The sequence below is a fragment of the Orbicella faveolata genome, unplaced genomic scaffold (genome assembly GCF_042242905.1).
Source record: "Orbicella faveolata isolate gen_17 unplaced genomic scaffold, um_ofav_v1 contig_4, whole genome shotgun sequence".
NCBI classification, from domain to species: Eukaryota; Metazoa; Cnidaria; class Anthozoa; order Scleractinia; family Merulinidae; genus Orbicella; species Orbicella faveolata.
The window spans coordinates 3116167-3135684 of NW_028301569.1; the positions used below are offsets into that span (position 1 = coordinate 3116167).

The following is a 19518-nucleotide window of genomic DNA, read 5'->3' on the forward strand; positions in this document are numbered from 1 at the left end:
GTCTGTTGGCATCCCTAATTAACACCTTAGGAACAAATTCATCCACACATGATAGAAACAAGTCATACCAGCAAGCAGTACTGGCGTCGATGTCGTTGTCAACAAATACAGTGTCCCAAGGGAGGTACCGCAGCGCTGACTTTAAGCCAGACAGGTCAGCTTTCTTTAGGTTGTAAACGGACCGACGCGATTTCTTTAAGCAGGTAACCTTGGTAAACAAGGAAAAGTTAACCATAAAATGATCAGAGCTGAGGTCCTCGTGAAGGCTAACATCGATTATTTCAAAATTTTTTATCCTGATTATCTTATTTTTTAATGAGTTTAGAGTAATTTTTATCTAGCTGTACAATCATACAATGAAACACTAAGGCGGCTTATATTAAGGAATCTTGTATTCTGTTTTAAGCTGTCCTCAAATTCATTGGATTGACTTGTTCAATGGAATGTAATTTGGAATTTGTATTAAAGATTAAAGGTTAAAGATTAAAGATAAACAACACTAAATTAGAAAACTACCAAACGGAAGTTTTGTATAGTCATGCTAAATGTTCCCTACTCAGGTTCTATTTCCAAGCTGGCTCTGGAGTGGTATTATATTGTGGGACCTGTGCTTGGTTGCATTGTGATATTTGCTGTTGGCTGGTACATCTGCAAACGTCGAAGGGCAGGTGAAAAGATTTTGCTCAAACTTTGAGCAATAGGTGCAAAAAATATTTACTAAAAATCCACTCACAGCACGGTAACTTTTTGAATACTATTTAAAACATCTCACTGTAATTCATTTCTGTAAGTGACTCCACAATTAAATCCCCAAGCATTCTCTAGAAAGTTAATGTCAAACCTCGTAAGAAGGCTTAACACATGAGTTATTGTGTTTTCAACTAATGCAAAACGTCAGTTCTCATTGAAATATGGATCACTTCGAGTTCAATTTTCTCTTGCGGGGTCAGCTTAAGAGCTTAAGTCTCAATAAGTTCTTCTTACCTTTAATCAAAGTATTACCATGCTATGGGGATTTTTTGGTAACTTTATTTTTGCCATTATTGCTCGAATTTTCTGGGGAGATCATCTTAAAAGTGTTTATCTTAGTCCTCTGTTTTGCTGCGCTAGTCTTGCTAAAAGATTTTGTTTTAAAGAAGAAATAATCCACTTTGGCTCTCTTCTCTACCAATAAGTCACAGATTCATAAGAAATTTAGTTTCAGTGTCATGTAAAACACTAAAGTTGAACTGCTCAGCCCAAGACATAAATTGTTGTCACCTACACTGTAATTTAGCTACACCAAGTAGTGAATGCCAGATTTTAGAACATGTATTTGATAATAGACCATAAAATTATTCGTATTCTCTGTATTGGACTGGAACTATAGCTTGCAACTGAGGCTAACGCTGGGAATCTTTTTAAATCCAAATGACATCTATCTCTTTTCAATGATATTCCCCTGCATTGCAAGCTAGTTCCAGTCCAGTCTACTGAGAATACGAATATGGTTTATTGCTATTTAAGAAATCACTCTAAAGTCCAATACAGCAATTTTTATAGAATTTTTAACACACCTCAGGTCTGGCACATATTACACCTGACATTATTTTTTTGTTTGTGTCTTCTGCACATGTGTAACTTTTGTTATCTTTCGTTGGGAATGTACATTTACAGCTATGGCAAAACTGTAAGTCGAGAATTTTTGTTATAATTTTTTTTAACTGTAGGTGGTTACATAACATTTTACATCACTGAGTTTAAACATCCACCGATAACCCCGAGAAAGCTTGGTAAATACATATAGGAGATTTATTAAATGACAGAAAATGTTCAGAAAAAGTGCCACTATCATTGACTGGAAAAACATTGCAAACTTCAAGTTTGCAATTCTGATTGGGCACCAACCAGGCATATACTCTCACCTCAGCTGTTGAACGAAACAGAAGGGAGAGTTGAAAGAAAAAGAAAAGGAATGTTTTAGGTGAAAGCAAGTTCTTTAAAAATCATAAGCCACAAACTTACCAGAAAAGCTTAAAGGGTTATCATGGGGAAGCATTTGCGACAATGTCCAGTCCAGTACCAAGGACATTAGACTGGTAATAATAGTACAATCTGATTGATTAAATTTAGTTATTGGCCCTCTGAAGTAGCCTAGTCATGTAGTAATAGATCGTTTTCACTGTCACGCAATGAAAAAATAAATCGAAAACCATCCAATGGACAAAGCTATGAAATTATGATGTTATAGAAGATAACTAAATAAGACACCTCTCCAAGTTTTAGGCCTGTGCGTTTCCCCAAACTTCAGATATTCGTCGAAATGTTTTGCAGATATTTACAGAGCCCAGTATGAAAACGCCATGTTGGTGGACCTCCGTGGTACACCAATATGGCGGCCGAAAAATAGTGTAAACATCTGGAACTTACTTTGGCTATCTAGGCGACTGATTATCAGTACTGATCAAACAAGCATTTACATAAGCACTTTTCCTAATGCTCTAACTTCTAAAAAGGCTCAAAATCATGGGATAAGTATATATTTTTCGACAAACTCGATCATAACCTTGTGTCACGCACCTCCATAACCCTGAAATTCAAAATGCTCTGGTTTCCAAACGAAGCACGCTATTGAGCTGTAAAATTGTAAACAGATATAAATATACCGTCTCTTATGCCTGATGAGGATAAAAACTTTCTTGGCTCTTTAGTTTTGGATTTTAGAAAGTGATGACGTCACTTGAAAACCATCTATACAAGGTATATTAGTGGGGGTGGGAGGGAAGGAATGAATTATGGACAATAATAACCTTTGTGACTGGGTTTCTTGAAGGAGGATCTGTCTGTAATTGAATAATTAATCTCTTTAATTTTTTTGGTGATGAATGTACACACGGTGTGTTGCTTTACTTTATTCTGTTATTGCCCAGTCATAGAGGTCAGTAAGTCCAGATATGCAATTTTGATTAAGGCTTATTTTCAGATTCTTTGGCTGAGGGAAGACATACAGTAAGCAAGACCTCTGCATGAACTACACTTTTGAGGAATGCATGTCTTTAGAATACAAACTGATTAAAGAGGCTTTTGGATTATAAATATGATAACAACAGATAAGAGGTGCCCTTTAATTTTTGCAGAATGCTCCTCTTCATCAAAAAGATAGTTTTATAGATTTGTTAGGTTTGTCACATTGTGTTTCAATGTATCACAAAATCACTGACTTATATATAATTAGTTGCAATATTTTTTTTTTATTATTAGTTAGCCCTGCACTGTCATGGTTTTAATAGTGTTGACTTAAATTGTTTAGTCCGGATCAAGAGCAAGCAGTTGAGATGCAGTTGCTAAACGTTGAAGTGGATGAATGGGAGATTGCAGTTGACCGTATAATACTTCAAGAGGTCATTGGCAGGGGGGCATTTGGAGCAGTCTGGAGAGCACTTTTGAGTGAATCAGATGGAAAACCTGGAAATCGGACAGTTGCTGCAAAATCCTTTACACGTAAGATCATGTACAGGTGTACTGTAGGAGTAGCAAGACAAGCCGAGATGTGTGCTATTGCTATACTAAATACTTGATTGTATTAGATTTATATCTACATTGGTGTAGATATAGTAAATTGAAGTAAAAATAATAGTTATACATTGTTTATGTTTGCTTTTTTGTAAGCTTGAAGAATATACACATACAAACTGTACATTATTTGTTATGTACTAGGTCATTAAATAGGCAGCTAATACATGTAGTTGATGTCGACATACCAAATATAGTATATAGCTACTACGAATAGTTTATTTGTACTTTATTATGTTGTGGTGTTACACTGTAGCCACTTCTGGCGAAGATGGGAGGAAGTCTCTGATGAGAGAAATTGAGCTGGGAAAGCTTCTTGGAGGAAACCATCAGGCAAACATTGTCCAGTTTATTGGCTGTGTTACCACCCAAGGTAAAACGTTGCAATTATTGTGCTTGGTAAATGAATTATGGAAATTATTTCTTGTTTGGCTGCCTTCTTGCATATCTGAGAGCTCTATTTGATACGTTATGCCTAGGATAAAATGTCTCCATAGGTCTAAGTAGAATGAAGGATGTGACCTGTGGAAATACAAATGAAATGAGGTTGTGATCATCGCAGTTGTTGTCACAATTTAAGCAATTGTAAGTTAAGCCCTACAAAGGGCTTTTGGGCTTCATCAGGATTGGGACCTGTAGCCTGCATTACTGCTGCAGTGCAGAGCTGTGAAGACCCATACATTGGAGCAGACCAGTTTATCTTATCCTGTGAAAGGAAGTGAAATGTAGACTGAATGATGTGAACTGCAGAAATACAATAGAAAATGTAATTTGTGATAATCAGTATTGACATAAATTAATATTTTGCCGACATGAATCTAAGAACTGGGTGCGAGGGAAGTATGCAAAGGCTCATGGGTGGTGCATTTGTAAAAAGAGACAGTTGAGAAACTTGTGACATTTTACAGTCAGCCTTGCCACTAGCACTTTCGCATAAGGTTTACTTTTATTGTGAAATTAGCGTTATCTGATTTGTTTTTTCATTCTGTTGTTTATATATCAACCTTAAAACCCCAGAGGTGGCACCACTGCATTTGGTCGGGGGTACACGGTCCCTATTTTTCCTAACAAGAGGTTTTGGGGTTTACGTGTCCAGCTTTGGCGCATGTGGGACATTACTTGATGTATAGTTTATCCACTTAGTTGTAAGCTTATATTCACAATTAAAACATATCTTGGGCCTGGCTGACCAACGCACCTGGCTGACCAACGCACCCATGCCTCAACCTTTGAGTGTGTTTGGTTGTGTAGTGAAGGCACAATTAAAATGTGATCATAGTTATCGTAATTTAAGCAGAAGACTTCTTAACCTGTAAAAGGAAATGAAACTTTGTCAACGTTGACATTGCATACCCAGCATTGTCAAACAAGACGCAACAAGTGCTCAACAACACAGCAGACCTGGACCACGCAATCCTGTGTCCTGTATAGTAATTGTTAGGCAAGCACATTTATCAAATTTCACAGTAATATAGAGCACCTCAAAAGGTGAGTTGACTGTACATACTATTCTTGAACATGCTCTCATGCTCTTAGTTCATCCAATCATGGTCATGGAGTACTTGGTGCGCGGTGACTTGCTGGGTTATCTGAGGAAAAGCCGTGGAATCCATGATAAGTATCATCTTGGACAGGGAAGTGTTTCAGAACTGCAAATATATGACCTAGTGTTGTTTTCCAAACAAATTGCTGGTGGTATGGTGTTTCTTGGATCTCGAGGGGTAAGTAACCATCTCCAAAAAATAGGATTGCAACAAAATTCTACAAGTTAACACATTAACACTTACAAAAAAAATCATACTCGTCCTGTATTTTATTACAAACTCTAAATCTCCAGGTGGTAGTATATTGGTGTTAAGTGATTTTTTAAGCATATTTTCATTGAATAGGTTTTCTTCTTTACATAGTGTTAGGTCTGTGCTTGAGCCTGTTGACTCCGGGACTATGAATATTTCCACTCTCCCCACCCCCCCCCCCCCCCTCTAGATGGTATGCTAGTCCATCGCAGGGCCACCCCCAGCATTAAATTTGCTGCTACCCATTTTATGGACCTGGGTGAGGGAGGCACTGTGAGAGTAAAGTGCGTCGCCCAAATGCACTCCTGAATGTTCCCAGTTCGGGCTCGATTCCTGACTGTTTGATCTGGAGTCCAATGCAGTAACCCGCTCTTGATGATATGTACTTTGGGAGTGGAAATACTACTTTGTTATTACTCGCGCACTGTAATGCCTAGTGTTGTGAAGCGCCTGCAATCAATTTTTAACAAAAAAATTGTAGCTTTTGGAATTTGTTTAGAGTTTGAATCCTCTTCTATCCTTGGATTGCAATATAGCACTGACTTATTTGCAATGGTCAAAATGGAAGGCCCCTGGTTTCAAAACACTAGGAAAGGGTGTTGGCTTCTAGTCAAATTTATGTTTTTCCTTTCAGAATTACAACTAAGAGACTGAGACTTTTTGAAAAGTGTTAACATATTCAAAATGTAAAATAATGACTTTTTGTAGATAATCCATCGAGACCTGGCAGCTCGTAACGTTCTTCTTGATGACAACTTTGTTTGCAAAGTTACCGACTTTGGTCTGGCTTATCAAAATTTCAAGTATGGCCATGGCAATGCTAAAAAGGTATTTCACTTTACAATTGTACACACCCAAGACAAAATTAACACACCAATACTGGCCGCAAGGGAATCACTCATGGTGGCTTAAAACTGTTTCCAATGTTTTTCGGTATTTTCTTTATTGAATCAATACTATCACTCTTTTTACTTGACAGTATAATTTTGACATCAACCAAAGTCTCAATCATTATTAAACAAGTTATTAATAGTTCATGTAAGTTATATTCCTTTTCCTGATGCAAAAGTTTACCATAGCAATACTACAGGCCATTCAAAACATGCTTAGATTTAGCTTCAAGTACTCACAATTCGTTTTGCCAAGTTTAAAGAAAGTGTTTCAGGGTCTTTAGATCCACCTTGATTTTTTAAATGTTGATTTAGCGAAACAAAATTGAAATGAAATATTCCAGTGTCAACTTACAAGCTTTACACTGTTTGTATTTACAGGGCTGTATACCAATCAAATGGACGGCACCCGAAATTCTCTCAGGAAGTTTTGCCGAGCTCTCAACCCAGAGTGATGTGTATGTACAACACAAATTCTTTTGGTTGTGCCTCAGTTAAGGCTCTGTTAAACAAGGCCATTTTTCTTTACAACAACAACAACAACAACAACCATTTATTTGTACTCACAATTTATAAAATAATTACAATAAACATTAAATTAGTATAGAGTACTGTCTGCCCAAAAAAACCATGAGGGCTAAAAAGAATGGGCAGACATTAAGTTACATAGATTATTTATACAGTTATCGGTCGGTAACACACTTACACACGCACACACACACAAATACAAAGATACAAACAGAATGGAAACTTACAGCGGAACAGAATATATCCTTATGAATTAATTAAAATAATTGTAATATTTAATATGAATCAGTAAAGTGTATTTTTAATTTCTTCTTTAATTGAAAATCAAGTAATTTTTTTTTGTCAGACTCATCAAGAGAATTCCAAATTTTAGGTCCCTGATATCTAATGTAACTTAATTATCTTGAAGTTTTGTTGCGCCGTTGCAAAACAAGTTGCACAAGACATTGCTTAGTTTTACATTTACTGAATATATTGAACAATGTGGCAAAAACTAGAACTTGATTCTACTTTGTCCAAGGGTTTTTGCGACAAAAACTTTAAGAGACATGTTCATTTCAGGGAATTATACACTAAGCAATTTTTCATGCAACTTGTATCGTAACAAGAATTAGTAGTCAGACAAGGTGTGCAAAGAATTGCCTAATGTAACAGTGTTATTAATCTCATTGTTTTTGTCAAAAGAAAAGTTAAAACGAGTAGCTACTTTCAGAAATGCTGCTTTTTTTGCTGGTCATTGTTGCAACACATTCTGGCTGGATTCTCAAGGATTTGACAGACATACTAGATGAGATAGTCAACTACCAATACAATAAGCGTTAAAGCTAATTATTATTCAGTTGTAAAAAGACTCATGGCCAAATTTCAAATTGGTCGAATAGGCATTTCATCATGTGGTTTGCTGTGAATGCAATAAATTTGGTAGAATTTGGAAAGAGTAGGAGAAAAGAAAACCATAATTTTGTCATAATTTTGCATTTTGTTCTTCGATCTGTAGAATTCTAGTATACTCTCTCACCTGATCTTTAATGATCTTTAAAGCAGTAATTATCTTTCTATTACATTCCTTGTAGTTTTTCCTTGAAAATAGTACATTAGCTTAACCCAACTGTGATCTATTTTACTAATTTACAGGTGGTCTTATGGAATTGTCTTGTATGAGATCTTCACCATCGGTAAGTTTCAACATTTGATGAGTAATGACAGCAATGAAAAACAAAACAAAACAAAACAGAACGAAAACTAAAATCATGCAGTGTCAAACAACTAGCCAGCAGATCACAGCACACTTACATACATGTATTTAAATACGATTATTATTATTCCTTTAGTAGTAGTAGCAGTAGCAGTAGCAGTAGCAGTAGCAGTAGCAGTAGCAGTAGCAGTAGCAGTAGCAGTAGCAGTAGCAGTAGCAGTAGCAGTAGCAGTAGCAGTAGCAGTAGCAGTAGCAGTAGCAGTAGCAGTAGCAGTAGCAGTAGCAGTAGCAGTAGCAGTAGCAGTAGCAGTAGCAGTAGCAGTAGCAGTAGCAGTAGCAGTAGCAGTAGCAGTAGCAGTAGCAGTAGCAGTAGCAGTAGCAGTAGCAGTAGCAGTAGCAGTAGCAGTAGCAGTAGCAGTAGCAGTAGCAGTAGCAGTAGCAGTAGCAGTAGCAGTAGCAGTAGCAGTAGCAGTAGCAGTAGCAGTAGCAGTAGCAGTAGCAGTAGCAGTAGCAGTAGCAGTAGCAGTAGCAGTAGCAGTAGCAGTAGCAGTAGCAGTAGCAGTAGCAGTAGCAGTAGCAGTAGCAGTAGCAGTAGCAGTAGCAGTAGCAGTAGCAGTAGCAGTAGCAGTAGCAGTAGCAGTAGCAGTAGCAGTAGCAGTAGCAGTAGCAGTAGCAGTAGCAGTAGCAGTAGCAGTAGCAGTAGCAGTAGCAGTAGCAGTAGCAGTAGCAGTAGCAGTAGCAGTAGCAGTAGCAGTAGCAGTAGCAGTAGCAGTAGCAGTAGCAGTAGCAGTAGTAGTAGTAGTAGTAGTAGTAGTAGTAGTAGTAGTAGTAGTAGTAGTAGTAGTAGTAGTAGTAGTAATCGGACCGAGTGGAGTACAATTCGTATAGGAAATCGATCTGTTCGAGAATTGTACACGTGAGCAGATCGGACTTTTTAGTAATTTCCACAAGTGGCTGCCGCAGCCATGAGTGGAAATTACACAAAAGACCAATCTGTTCACAAGTACAATTATCCCTTATTGTTTCGAGAAAAAAGATCGATTTCCTTTTAATAATACGGCAACCGTAAATGCAAGCATTTATCTGACGTCTTTTCGTTATAGAGGGTTGCTAAAATGAAACCACGCTGTGATTAAATATTTTAGTTTGCAACTTTGTTTTCTCAACACTTTTCGCCAAAGTTCTCCGTAAAATAATTTTTTTCTTTCGCAAACGAGTCACAAAGACGAGCATGTCCCAAATTTGCATTATGAAGATGAATTCTTTTTCGTCATTGGCCTTTAGTCGCTACGGAGTCACGTGAGAAAAAAAAACCGAGAAGATCAGTTGCGTGCGATCCTTCGGGAAGGTCGGACGTTTGTTGTTTCGCTCGCTTAGTGTTGAGCAAACAGTGAGAAAATCGCAGCATGACTGCCGAAAATATGAGTAGAAGGGACCCCCTTTCACCGGCAGAAGAAGAAAATCTACTTTTTGAAGAAAACGAGTCAGCGAATTCTTCGCACCAGGGCACAGACAAAGTGCTTACTGACGTATTGTCAGCCATGACCCAAATGAGTTCCACCATGCTGTCCATGGAAAACGCAATGAAACGGTTAGCTGGTGCACCAGAAGACCATGCTACGCCACCGAAAAGGGGAAAAAACCACCTGCAACTAGTGCAATGAGCGATAGCGGAGATTCAGACCCTGAGAAGTCAGATTCCGAGGAACTCAATTTCCCGCCCGATGGCGACCCGCCAAAACTGGGCAGCTCTGTCACAGAGGACGCATTGCTCAATGAAATTGCTCAAGACTTTGAGTCGGACAAGCAAACTGACCCGAAAGTCGCGCAGAAATTTTCGGATATCGTCAATAAGCGATGAGGTTTTAAGTTGGAGGAAGCCAAATTAAAATAAAAATTGGCGAAATACAATCGACCCGATAATTCTGAGAAATTAACTGTGCCAAAGGTCAACCCCGAGATATGGAGTAAGCTGAAGCACGTTAAAAGAGCGCGGATTTACGTCTTGCAAACATGCAGAGAGTACTTGTCAAAGTCGGTAGTGCAGTCGCCAAATCGACTGACACATTGCTGGCTATCCGTGCAGATCATGAGAAGACTTCAGCGTCGGCTCTCACTGAGAAATTGGGGAAGTAAGTCACGTATAACGCGGACGCTCCCGCATTGTTAGGCCATGTAAACATTGAGCTGTCTTACCGTCGACGCGACGCTATCAAACTAAACTTAACGATATTCCTTGTTGTGTGGCTCTCAAGTACCCATCACGGGCTTGTTATTTGGCGATGAGCTGCAATCTCAACTTAACAATATCAAAGCAACTAACAAAATTGGCCATACGACTACTGCAAAGTCATCTTACCGAAACCATAGCGACGGCTGGAAGGGCAAATCTTCTCACTCTAGTGGAAAGCCTTTTTTAGGGAAGAGGGGCCGGTCTTACCGGCCACACAACAACAATTCCTACAAGCCACGGGAAACCGAGAAGAAATCCAGCCAGTGAAATGCTCTGATATCCCGACAGACAAGGTAAATATGTTACAGTTTCTTGAGCACAAAGTTCACTGCTTTAAAGCAGGGGGGCTGAGAGAATATTATAATCAGTGGCAGGCCTTAACCTCAGACCCTGAGATATTGCAAATGATATCAGGCCAGCCAATTGAATTTACTAGGACTCCATATCAAAGAGTAGTCCCTGGAGAGAAGAAAACCCTTGATTTGGATGAACAGCATGTCATTGATACAGAAATAGATAAACTACTTGCTAAAGGTGTTATTACCCCAAGTAGTCACGAAGAAGGGGAATATATCTCTCCTATTTTCACTAGAGCCAAAAAGGATGGCTCTTTCAGAGTTATTTTAAATCTCAAGTGCTTAAACACTCATGTGCAATATCACCATTTTAAAATGGACTCACGTTATACTGTTATACAAATGGTAAAACCTTGATGCTTTATGGCTTCCGTAGACTTGAAGGACGCTTATTATTCTGTGCCTATCGGCACTGCAGACCAAAAATACCTACTTTCAGTGGCGAGGAAAAGTGTATAAATATGTTTGTTTTCCAAATGGATTAGCATTTTGCCCCAGGAAGTTTACTAAATTATTAAAGCCAGTATATTCACAAAGCAGCTGGGGCACCTTTCAGCAAGTCATAATTATTGGTGACTCATATCTCCAGGGTGATGACTGTGATGAATGTGAAAAAAATGTTAGGGATACTGTCAAATTATTTGATTCTCTTGGGTTTACTGTCCAACCTGAAAAATCATCCTTTGTTCCACAACATCAAATCACCTTCATGGGTTTTATTATAGACTCAATTACAATGACAACCTCTGAGAAGATCGAGAAGATCGAGAAGATCATTCATACCTGTCAAGGCTTGTTGGAGTGTCCACACCCCACAGTAAGAGAGGTGGCATCCACCCTTGGGTTGCTCATATCAAATTTTCCAGCAGCAAAGCTAGGGCCCGTGCATTTTAGGTCACTGGACATGGACAAAACTGAGGCCTTGCGCCTAAACAAGGGTAACTTTGATGCATTTATGCAACTGTCTGAGTTGTCTCGCAGTGATTTGCAGTGGTGGATAAACTCAGCAAGGTCACTGCATAACCCTATAAGCCTTCCCCAGCCAGAGGTCACTTTATACACAGATGCAAGTATAGAAGGCTGGGGAGGAGTACTCAATAATGTAAAGATTGGGGGGCATTGGACTCCTGAAGAGGCTTATAATCACATTAATTATCTTGAAATGCTTGCAGTGTTGTTTTCTCTCAAGGCATTTCATAAAGAGTTATCAAGGAGTTATCAAGGAATCGATAACACGACTGCTGTGTCAGATTTAGGTAAAATGGGCACAAGCCATTTCAAAAAGAGAAATGATTTAACCCGTACGCTCTGGGAATGGTGCCTTGACAATAATATGTGGTTAACCATAAGTCATATCCCAGGAAAAGAGAATACTCTAGCTGATGCAGAGTCCAGGAAATCCAGAAAAGAAACTGAATGGACCTTAGACAGAGGAATTTTCCACGAGGCTGTCAAGAAAATTCATCTTGAGCCTCAGATTGACCTATTTGCCTGTAGGCTTAATTACCAGTTAAGTCCATTTGTTGCCTACCAACCAGATCCTGAAGCAATGGCTATTAATGCCTTTTCAATTTCTTGGAAACTTTATGTTTTTTATGCTTTTCCTCCTTTTAGTATCATCCCAAAAGTGTTACAGAAAATCCAAGCAGAGAAGGCCACAGGACTGTTGGTTGTGCCATGCTGGCCGACTCAGCCATGGTGGCCATTGGTAATGAGACTGCTGGTGCAGGAACCCCTTGTGCTTCCCAAAAAGAAACACACCTTATTTCTACATCGACGGCCAGACTTGGTGCATCCACTGCACCAGAAGCTCGCACTTCTGATATGCCACTTGTCCGGAAATCACTTGAAGGCAGAGGCCTTTCGGAATCGGCTACCTCACTCATCCTGCAGTCCTGGAGAAAGGGCACCAAACAACAATATAGACCATTCATCACTAAATGGGAACAGTACTGTAGTCAAAGGAAGATTAATCCTTTTTCAGCAACTATAGAACATGGGATTAATTTCCTGGCAGAACTTTACCAAACAGGGATTGGATATAGTGCCCTCAATACAGCACGGTGTGCTTTATCTCCTGTTTGTTTTACATCAGAGCATTACACTTTTGGACAGCATCCCTTAGTCTGTCGTTTCATCGAGGGAATTTTCGAATGCAGACCCTCTCTACCAAGGTACCAAGAAACTTGGGATGTGACGGTGGTATTAGACTATCTAGCTAAACTTGGCCCTCCTGAGAAACTTAGTTTGAGGAACTTGACTTTGAAAGTGGTTATGTTGATGGCATTGCTTTCGGGACAGCGTCGCCAGACTCTGAACACATTATCAATTGATTGTATGCAAATAAGTTCTGATAAGTGTGTGTTTTCCATTAACTCATTGTTGAAAACTTCGAGACCTGGTGAACATTTAGCTTGTATTGAGTTTCTGGCCTATGCACCAGATGTAAGTCTTTGTATTGTAAAGCAGCCTTTTATTAGTTACTCTAAGCCTCACAAAGCTGTTTCCCCTGATACAGTAAGCAGATGGATTAAGACTACACTGGTTGATGCTGGAATTGACACTTCAAAGTACAGTGCACACAGCACTAGATCAGCATCTACATCTGCAGTAAAAGGGAACAGCATTTCTATCGCCACAATTATGAAAAGTGCTGGGTGGTCCCAGGAGTCCACATTTACAAAGTTTTACGACAAACCAGTGGAACCTCGAGAGAATTTCCGGGCTGAGCTCCTTAAAGCTGTATGTGGTGACAACTAAGATAGTTTCTTACAGTTGCATGTTTGATGGCTAAGAGAGCATGTTGTTTAAGCAGATTCATATTGATATAAATCATTGCTGTCTCATTCGAGTTCGCACTCACACTGCTTTAAAATCTCACGTGACTCCGTAGCGACCAATGACCAATGACGAAACAGAATACCTAAATCAAACGAGGCTTACCTGTTAGGTGAAGTTTGATTGGGATTCTGAGTCATTGGTCGGGAGCGAAGGAGTCATGCGCTTTCTCACATGACTCCTTCGCTCCCGACCAATTACTCACAGAATCCCAATCAAACTTCACCTTACAGGTAAGCCTCGTTTAATTTAGGTATTTTATTGGCTTGAGAGCTCTCAAAACTCTTAACGCGTGAGCGACTTTTTGATAAATGACCTACAGGAAAGGAAGTGCGTGTCGAAACGGTAAAAGCGTTATTTTACGGACAAAACTCGCATGAAAACGTATTTTTGGTGTTTTTACTTACCGCTGCTTGTTCATAAGAAGCTTTTTGTTTGTCTGAGACGGAAAACGTGGAAGTTTTGTCCGACTCCATTGCTCAAATGTGACCGATACAATTAAAATTTAATTGTTCAGCTATCGATACCATTTGGGATAGCTAGGTCCGCTTCCAACCAATCAGAAGCGAGTATTTACGGTAGCAGTATTATTAAGGGAGTAACCGCGTGAGTAATTTGAAAATCAGACGAGCGTGAAGCGCAAAGCCGATTTGAAATTACGAGCACGATTACTCCCTAAATTGTTCAACATAAGGTCCAATTACTAATTAATCGTATCTATAACAAATTTCGGGAGAAAAAATGTCTTTTGAGAACTTCGTTTGAGCGAAAACCTCTGTAGCGCTTTTCATAAGCTTTGAAAACTGTAGAAAACAGTGCAAAGGAAGCTATTAAAGCGTATTTAAACATTTTTTTATCATTTACTCTTTGACTTGATAATGACGTTAGCAAAACGTCGAAACGTCGTCAACAAACTTTTAATATGCTTTTACGAAATGTTTTATCACAATTTTTTATCGCTCAATTATCATTAATATCATTATTACATTGATGGATAGATTGATCTAATACGAAAGAGTTTTTTTCTTTAAATCAACTTGTAACAAAGTTACAACACACCTGTATTCCTTAACAGGAGGAATTCCATACCCAGGATGGTCAGAAGGCAGAGTGGTTCAAGCAGTCCTGGATGGATATCGAATGCCAAAACCTGACCACATTGACGACCAGTTGTAAGTTTATTTACAACTTATACATTTTTTTTTTACAATTTTTACCTTAAGTTACATTAAAGTGCGTTCCAAATGTTAAATGCGTTAATGAGAACTTTTTTGTGATATCTGAGAATCTGACTGGTTTTGATTATAATGTTATGTGGCAGAAACAACTCAAAGCTGATTTTCTTTTGACGTAGTAAATGCTTCTTGAAAATTAATTTATTAAAACATGTATTAAATAAGACTTGTAATGTTTACAAATTTTAATGTGTATATTTTTAGGTATGATGTAATGACAAGGTGCTGGAACTTAAACCCTGAATTCCGTCCTCCTTTTGAAAACCTACGAAAAAAAATGGATACGTACCTTCGTGAGGAGGTTTGTAGTAATGAGACAATTATTAATCGAGGTCAACAGAATTCCATGGACTTGTTTAAAGACCATGACGATTATAATTATAGAATTACGCAGCTGTATTCTCTAACTAAAAAAAAAAAAAATCAGAAAAACTAAAAGTTCGATTGTCTGCCTCTCTGTCTCTCTGTCATATTTGAAGGCAAGAATTTACCTACTGCAAACATGCCGCATCTTATCCAGAGAACTTTTTAATCACTTTGTCCCATCCTGGCTATTCTGGGTTAATACTTACTATTTTAAACTCTTTGTAATACTAATTTCTTATTATTATTATTATTATTATTATTATTATTATTATTATTATTATTATTATTATTATTATTATTATTATTATTATTCCTTTCAGACATACACGGAACTGCTCAACATGGGGAAATATGACAGCATGCAATACTCCAAGGTTGAAGATCTTGGAGCTCAAGATGAACCAGCAAGTGAGCAAGTCAAGACGAGCACCACCGGAAAGAAATTGGGAAAATGGTCAAGTGTTCGTTAAATGAAAGTAAATATATGACATAATGGTTGCTATTATGTTTCTAAGCACAGCAATATAGTGTAGTGTGTGTTTTGTTCAGGATGAAATAGTATTTTTATGTACCAAACTGTAACCTTGAAAAACCGTCACCAAGTAAGATATAATGATTTAATTTGTAGGCTTTTTGTGAAAACTTAATTTTAAATCTGGCATTTTCCTTTTAAGCAGTAAAGAAAATATTTACTACAAATGTTACTGGTAGTAGTCAAACAAATCTGAAACAGACCTTGTGAAATTGTTCTTTGTTTTGGAGCTACTTAGTTCTGTAATCGCTTTAAACCTTGTTTGCTTTTTTTTGTTTTTGTGGTTATTGAGTTGTACAAATTTCTGCACCGAAAATGAGACGAAATTTGCAATGATTTCAGTTTGTTTGCAAATGAAGCAGCTCTAGTTGGTCAGAATAATATAAGAACTTTCCCTTTAAATGCTACATGAACAAAACGAAGTAACTAAGTAATAGTCGTAAACAGCCTTTGTGGAAGTAAACAGCCTCCATTACCTTTGAAATAATGTTAAGTTTACAAAAGATATTCGTTACAGTAACTTATCTGAAGAATTCTCTGATCAGTTCATTAATTTGATCAATTTAGAATAGTATGAGATAGACTCTTCTAAAAGGGCTGACTGTTTATTTAACTCTGTGCCGATGTATGCACGGAAAAAATTTTTACCTATTTAACTATTTACGTACAAAGTTAAACATGTAAACGTTATAACATGTGAAGGTTTCAAGTTAGGTTACATAATAAACTGCCTTTGGTACTATTTTACCATTGGTATCCATCATCACTGGACCTACTTATTCATTCTCTTTTTTGTTATAACGCCAGATTGCTCGTTTACCGTATAGTTGATTTAAGTGCGATTACGATGGTTTGCTTTGGTAGATACGAGCTAAAATTTCATAACTGATCAAGTCAGAACAAGGAAAGTAAATAGAGTGGTGAGTTTTTATAAAGCAACTCACTGTTTTAGTGACAATTCGTTGATATGTCAGTAGTAATGTTAACCGCAGTTTGCTTTAATAAATACGAGTTAAATTTCATTAACTGATCAAGTCAGAACAAGGATATTTCATAAATAGTTTGCAGAGTTTTTATAAAGCAACTCGCTGTTTTAGTGACACTTCGTTGATATGTCAGTAGTAATATTAGCTGCAGCTTGTTTAGTAAATACGAGTTAAATTTCGTAACTGATCAAGTCAGAACAAGGAAAATATTTCATAATTAGTTTGCAGAGTTTTTATAAAGCAACTCGCTGTTTTAGTGACACTTCGTTGATATGTCAGTAGTAATATTAGCTGCAGCTTGTTTAGTAAATACGAGTTAAATTTCGTAACTGATCAAGTCAGAACAAGGAAAATATTTCATAATTAGTTTGCAGAGTTTTTATAAGGCAACTCGCTGTTTTAGTGACACTTCGTTCATATGTCAGTAGTAATATTAACTGCAGTTTGCTTTAGTAAATACGAGTTAAAATTTCAATAACTGATCAAGTCAGAACAAGGATAATATTTCATAAATAGTTTGTAGAGCTTTTGTAAAGCAACTCGCTGTTTCAGTAGCACTTCGTTGATATGTCAGTAGTAATACTAGCTGCAGCTTGTTTAGTAAATACGAGTTAAATTTCGTAACTGATCAAGTCAGAACAAGGAAAATATTTCATAATTAGTTTGCAGAGTTTTTATAAGGCACCTCGCTGTCTTAGTGACACTTCGTTGATATGTCAGTAGTAATATAAACTGCAGTTTGCTTTAGTAAATACGAGTTAAAATTTCAATAACTGATCAAGCCAGAACAAGGATAATATTTCATAAATAGTTTGTAGAGCTTTTGTAAAGCAACTCGCTGTTTCAGTGGCACTTCGTTGATATGTCAGTAGTAATATTAACTGCAGTTTGCTTTAGTAAATACGAGTTAATTTTCAATAACTGATCAAGTCAGAACAAGGATAATATTTCATAAATAGTTTGTTGAGTTTTTATAAAGCAACTCGCTGTTTTAGTGACACTTCGTTGATATGTCAGTAGTAATATTAGCTGCAGCTTGTTTAGTAAATACGAGGTAAAATTCATTGACAGATCAAGCTAGAACAAGAAAAAAATATTTCATAACTAGTTTGCAGAGTTTTAATAAAGCAACTTGCTGTTTTAACAACACCTCGTTGATATATCAGAGTAATATTAGCTGCAGTTTGCAGTTCAATTTTCATTATTACCAGCTGATTAAGTCAGAACAAGGAAGATATTTCATATAGTTTTTATGGGTTGTTATATAACTTGAGGTTTTAGTAAAACTCACTCAATATATCAGCAACAAGTAAGAATATATTATTTCTCTGGTCAACACAATTCATGATTACTGAAGAAAATATTTAGTACAGCAGTTAGTACAGTATTTTCACGTTGTTATTTAATGATACTATCCGATCTGCCTTGTTCAATCAACATGTTCTTATTGATATGAGTATGCTATTGCTCGTTTGTCGCACATTACAGTGCTTTGTTTCTGATATTAAAACCTATTAACCATTTTGCTGTAATTCGATAACGATTTATGTTAACTGCTTTTTCTTAAACAGAGGAATACCTCTTTATAGAGTGTTATTTAAGTTAAAATAGCTATTTTAGTAACGGAGTTTAATGTGCAGAAGAAAAACACTTGTTGACAGTGCACGTAACAACTTAACCACGTGAGAGGGGTTTACTTACCATCAGCAACAAAATTTCATTTCACCCCATAGTCAAAATGAAAGAAGAATTCACCAGTGATATTTGAAAGCAAGCATGATGGGGGTGCTGGCTAGCCGAAATAACCTCATAGTCGAGAGGCACTAGAATCTGAAGAGGTGTTTTGAACTGCACAACTATCCTTAAGTAATATTTGATTCTTGTTAAACACTCTATATAACAGCTCGAATAAAAACGTAAAACTAAAAGCTAACTTTGTGTACAGATATTTTGCGGTACAGATTCATTGTCGTTCCCGTGGGTACCCTGTGGAAAACTTCAATTGACTAGCAATTGTTATTGGCTTCAGGTCAAGAGGACTTGTACTAAAATAGCCGGACTTTGTGCATTAATGAACCTAAAATTTCAGTTTGAAAATATCGTGTGCCCGACCTAGAATAGGCCCTTTTACAGTTGTGTGCTTAGTTACCTGGCCTATGAATGCAAGCGAGGCTGGAGGTGACCTTGCTTTGATACAAACCTCTCGCCTCTCCTCATTTAATGCCAACTATTTAGCATTTGACCAACTTGATTTACACAACAAAATCAGTGAGATCATTATCAAAACAAGGTCACCTCCAGCCTCGCTGCCATTCAGAGGCCAGGTCACTGAGCAGACAGCTGTAAAATGGTCTATTCTCCCGCGGGGTACGATGTATTTCCCATCAAAATCAAAATCAAACCAACGGGTGTTGGAGAAAAAGGTGTACACCTGCTGTCCAAAAGGAGCAAATACAGAACACACCTTATAAACTAATGATGGTAGGAAGAAAGCCGGTAACCCAGAACACGTTAAAGAAATCAATAGAAATTCCAAAGAAATGCTCGAAACTGTTTCAAGTTTCCATACAGTTGCTGTAGTTAATGAAACACTTTTTCAAGATCTCCCAAATGTATCACATGTAACATTCGGTAGTGATGGGTTACAGAAGATATTAATGCAATGTCCAGGATCAGTTTGTTTCACAGAAACATTGCACTTGGCCCAGAATATGTATGCACTTGTTGTTGATCAGTTGTGGTACAAGTCCTCTGTGGTGAAATGCTCACAAGATGTGGTCAAGTCCTGCCTTACTGGTTTTAAAAGTGTTAATGACTCTGAATGGATTTGTATAACTTGTGATTCAAATCTGAAGAAAGGCAAGTTGCCCAGCTGTTCTAAAGCCAATAAAATGGAGTTTCCTGACAAGCCTGAAGTATTAAATTTGACATCTTTGGAAGAGTGACTAATATCACCACGTATACCTTTTATGCAACTCCGTGAACTACCTAGAGGAGGTCAATTGTCTATT

At 37.6% G+C, this 19518-nt stretch overlaps 2 protein-coding genes across 4 annotated transcripts; both read left to right on the forward strand.

Annotated features, from left to right (window-relative positions):
* Positions 1–560: 560 nt before the first annotated feature.
* LOC149100946 (tyrosine kinase receptor Cad96Ca-like) lies at positions 561–18440 on the forward strand. 3 transcript variants are annotated; one of them, XM_089276177.1, is made up of 10 exons: positions 561–668; positions 3290–3480; positions 3809–3925; positions 5089–5273; positions 6057–6176; positions 6620–6696; positions 7901–7941; positions 14464–14560; positions 14828–14924; positions 15310–18440. In XM_089276177.1, the coding sequence occupies exons 2-10, from the start codon at positions 3315–3317 to the stop codon at positions 15457–15459; spliced, it is 1050 nt and encodes a 349-aa protein (XP_089132303.1). In that variant the 5' UTR covers positions 561–668; positions 3290–3314; the 3' UTR covers positions 15460–18440. The 3 variants fall into 3 exon arrangements, with proteins under 3 accessions (XP_089132303.1, XP_089132301.1, XP_089132302.1); XM_089276175.1 differs by lacking the exon at positions 561–668 and adding an exon at positions 1546–1669; XM_089276176.1 differs by lacking the exon at positions 561–668 and adding an exon at positions 2708–2739.
* Positions 12064–13478, forward strand: LOC149100947 (uncharacterized). Its single transcript, XM_089276178.1, has one exon. It carries the CDS (start codon positions 12228–12230, stop codon positions 13308–13310), a length of 1083 nt encoding a protein of 360 aa, XP_089132304.1. The 5' UTR covers positions 12064–12227; the 3' UTR covers positions 13311–13478.
* Positions 18441–19518: the final 1078 nt, after the last annotated feature.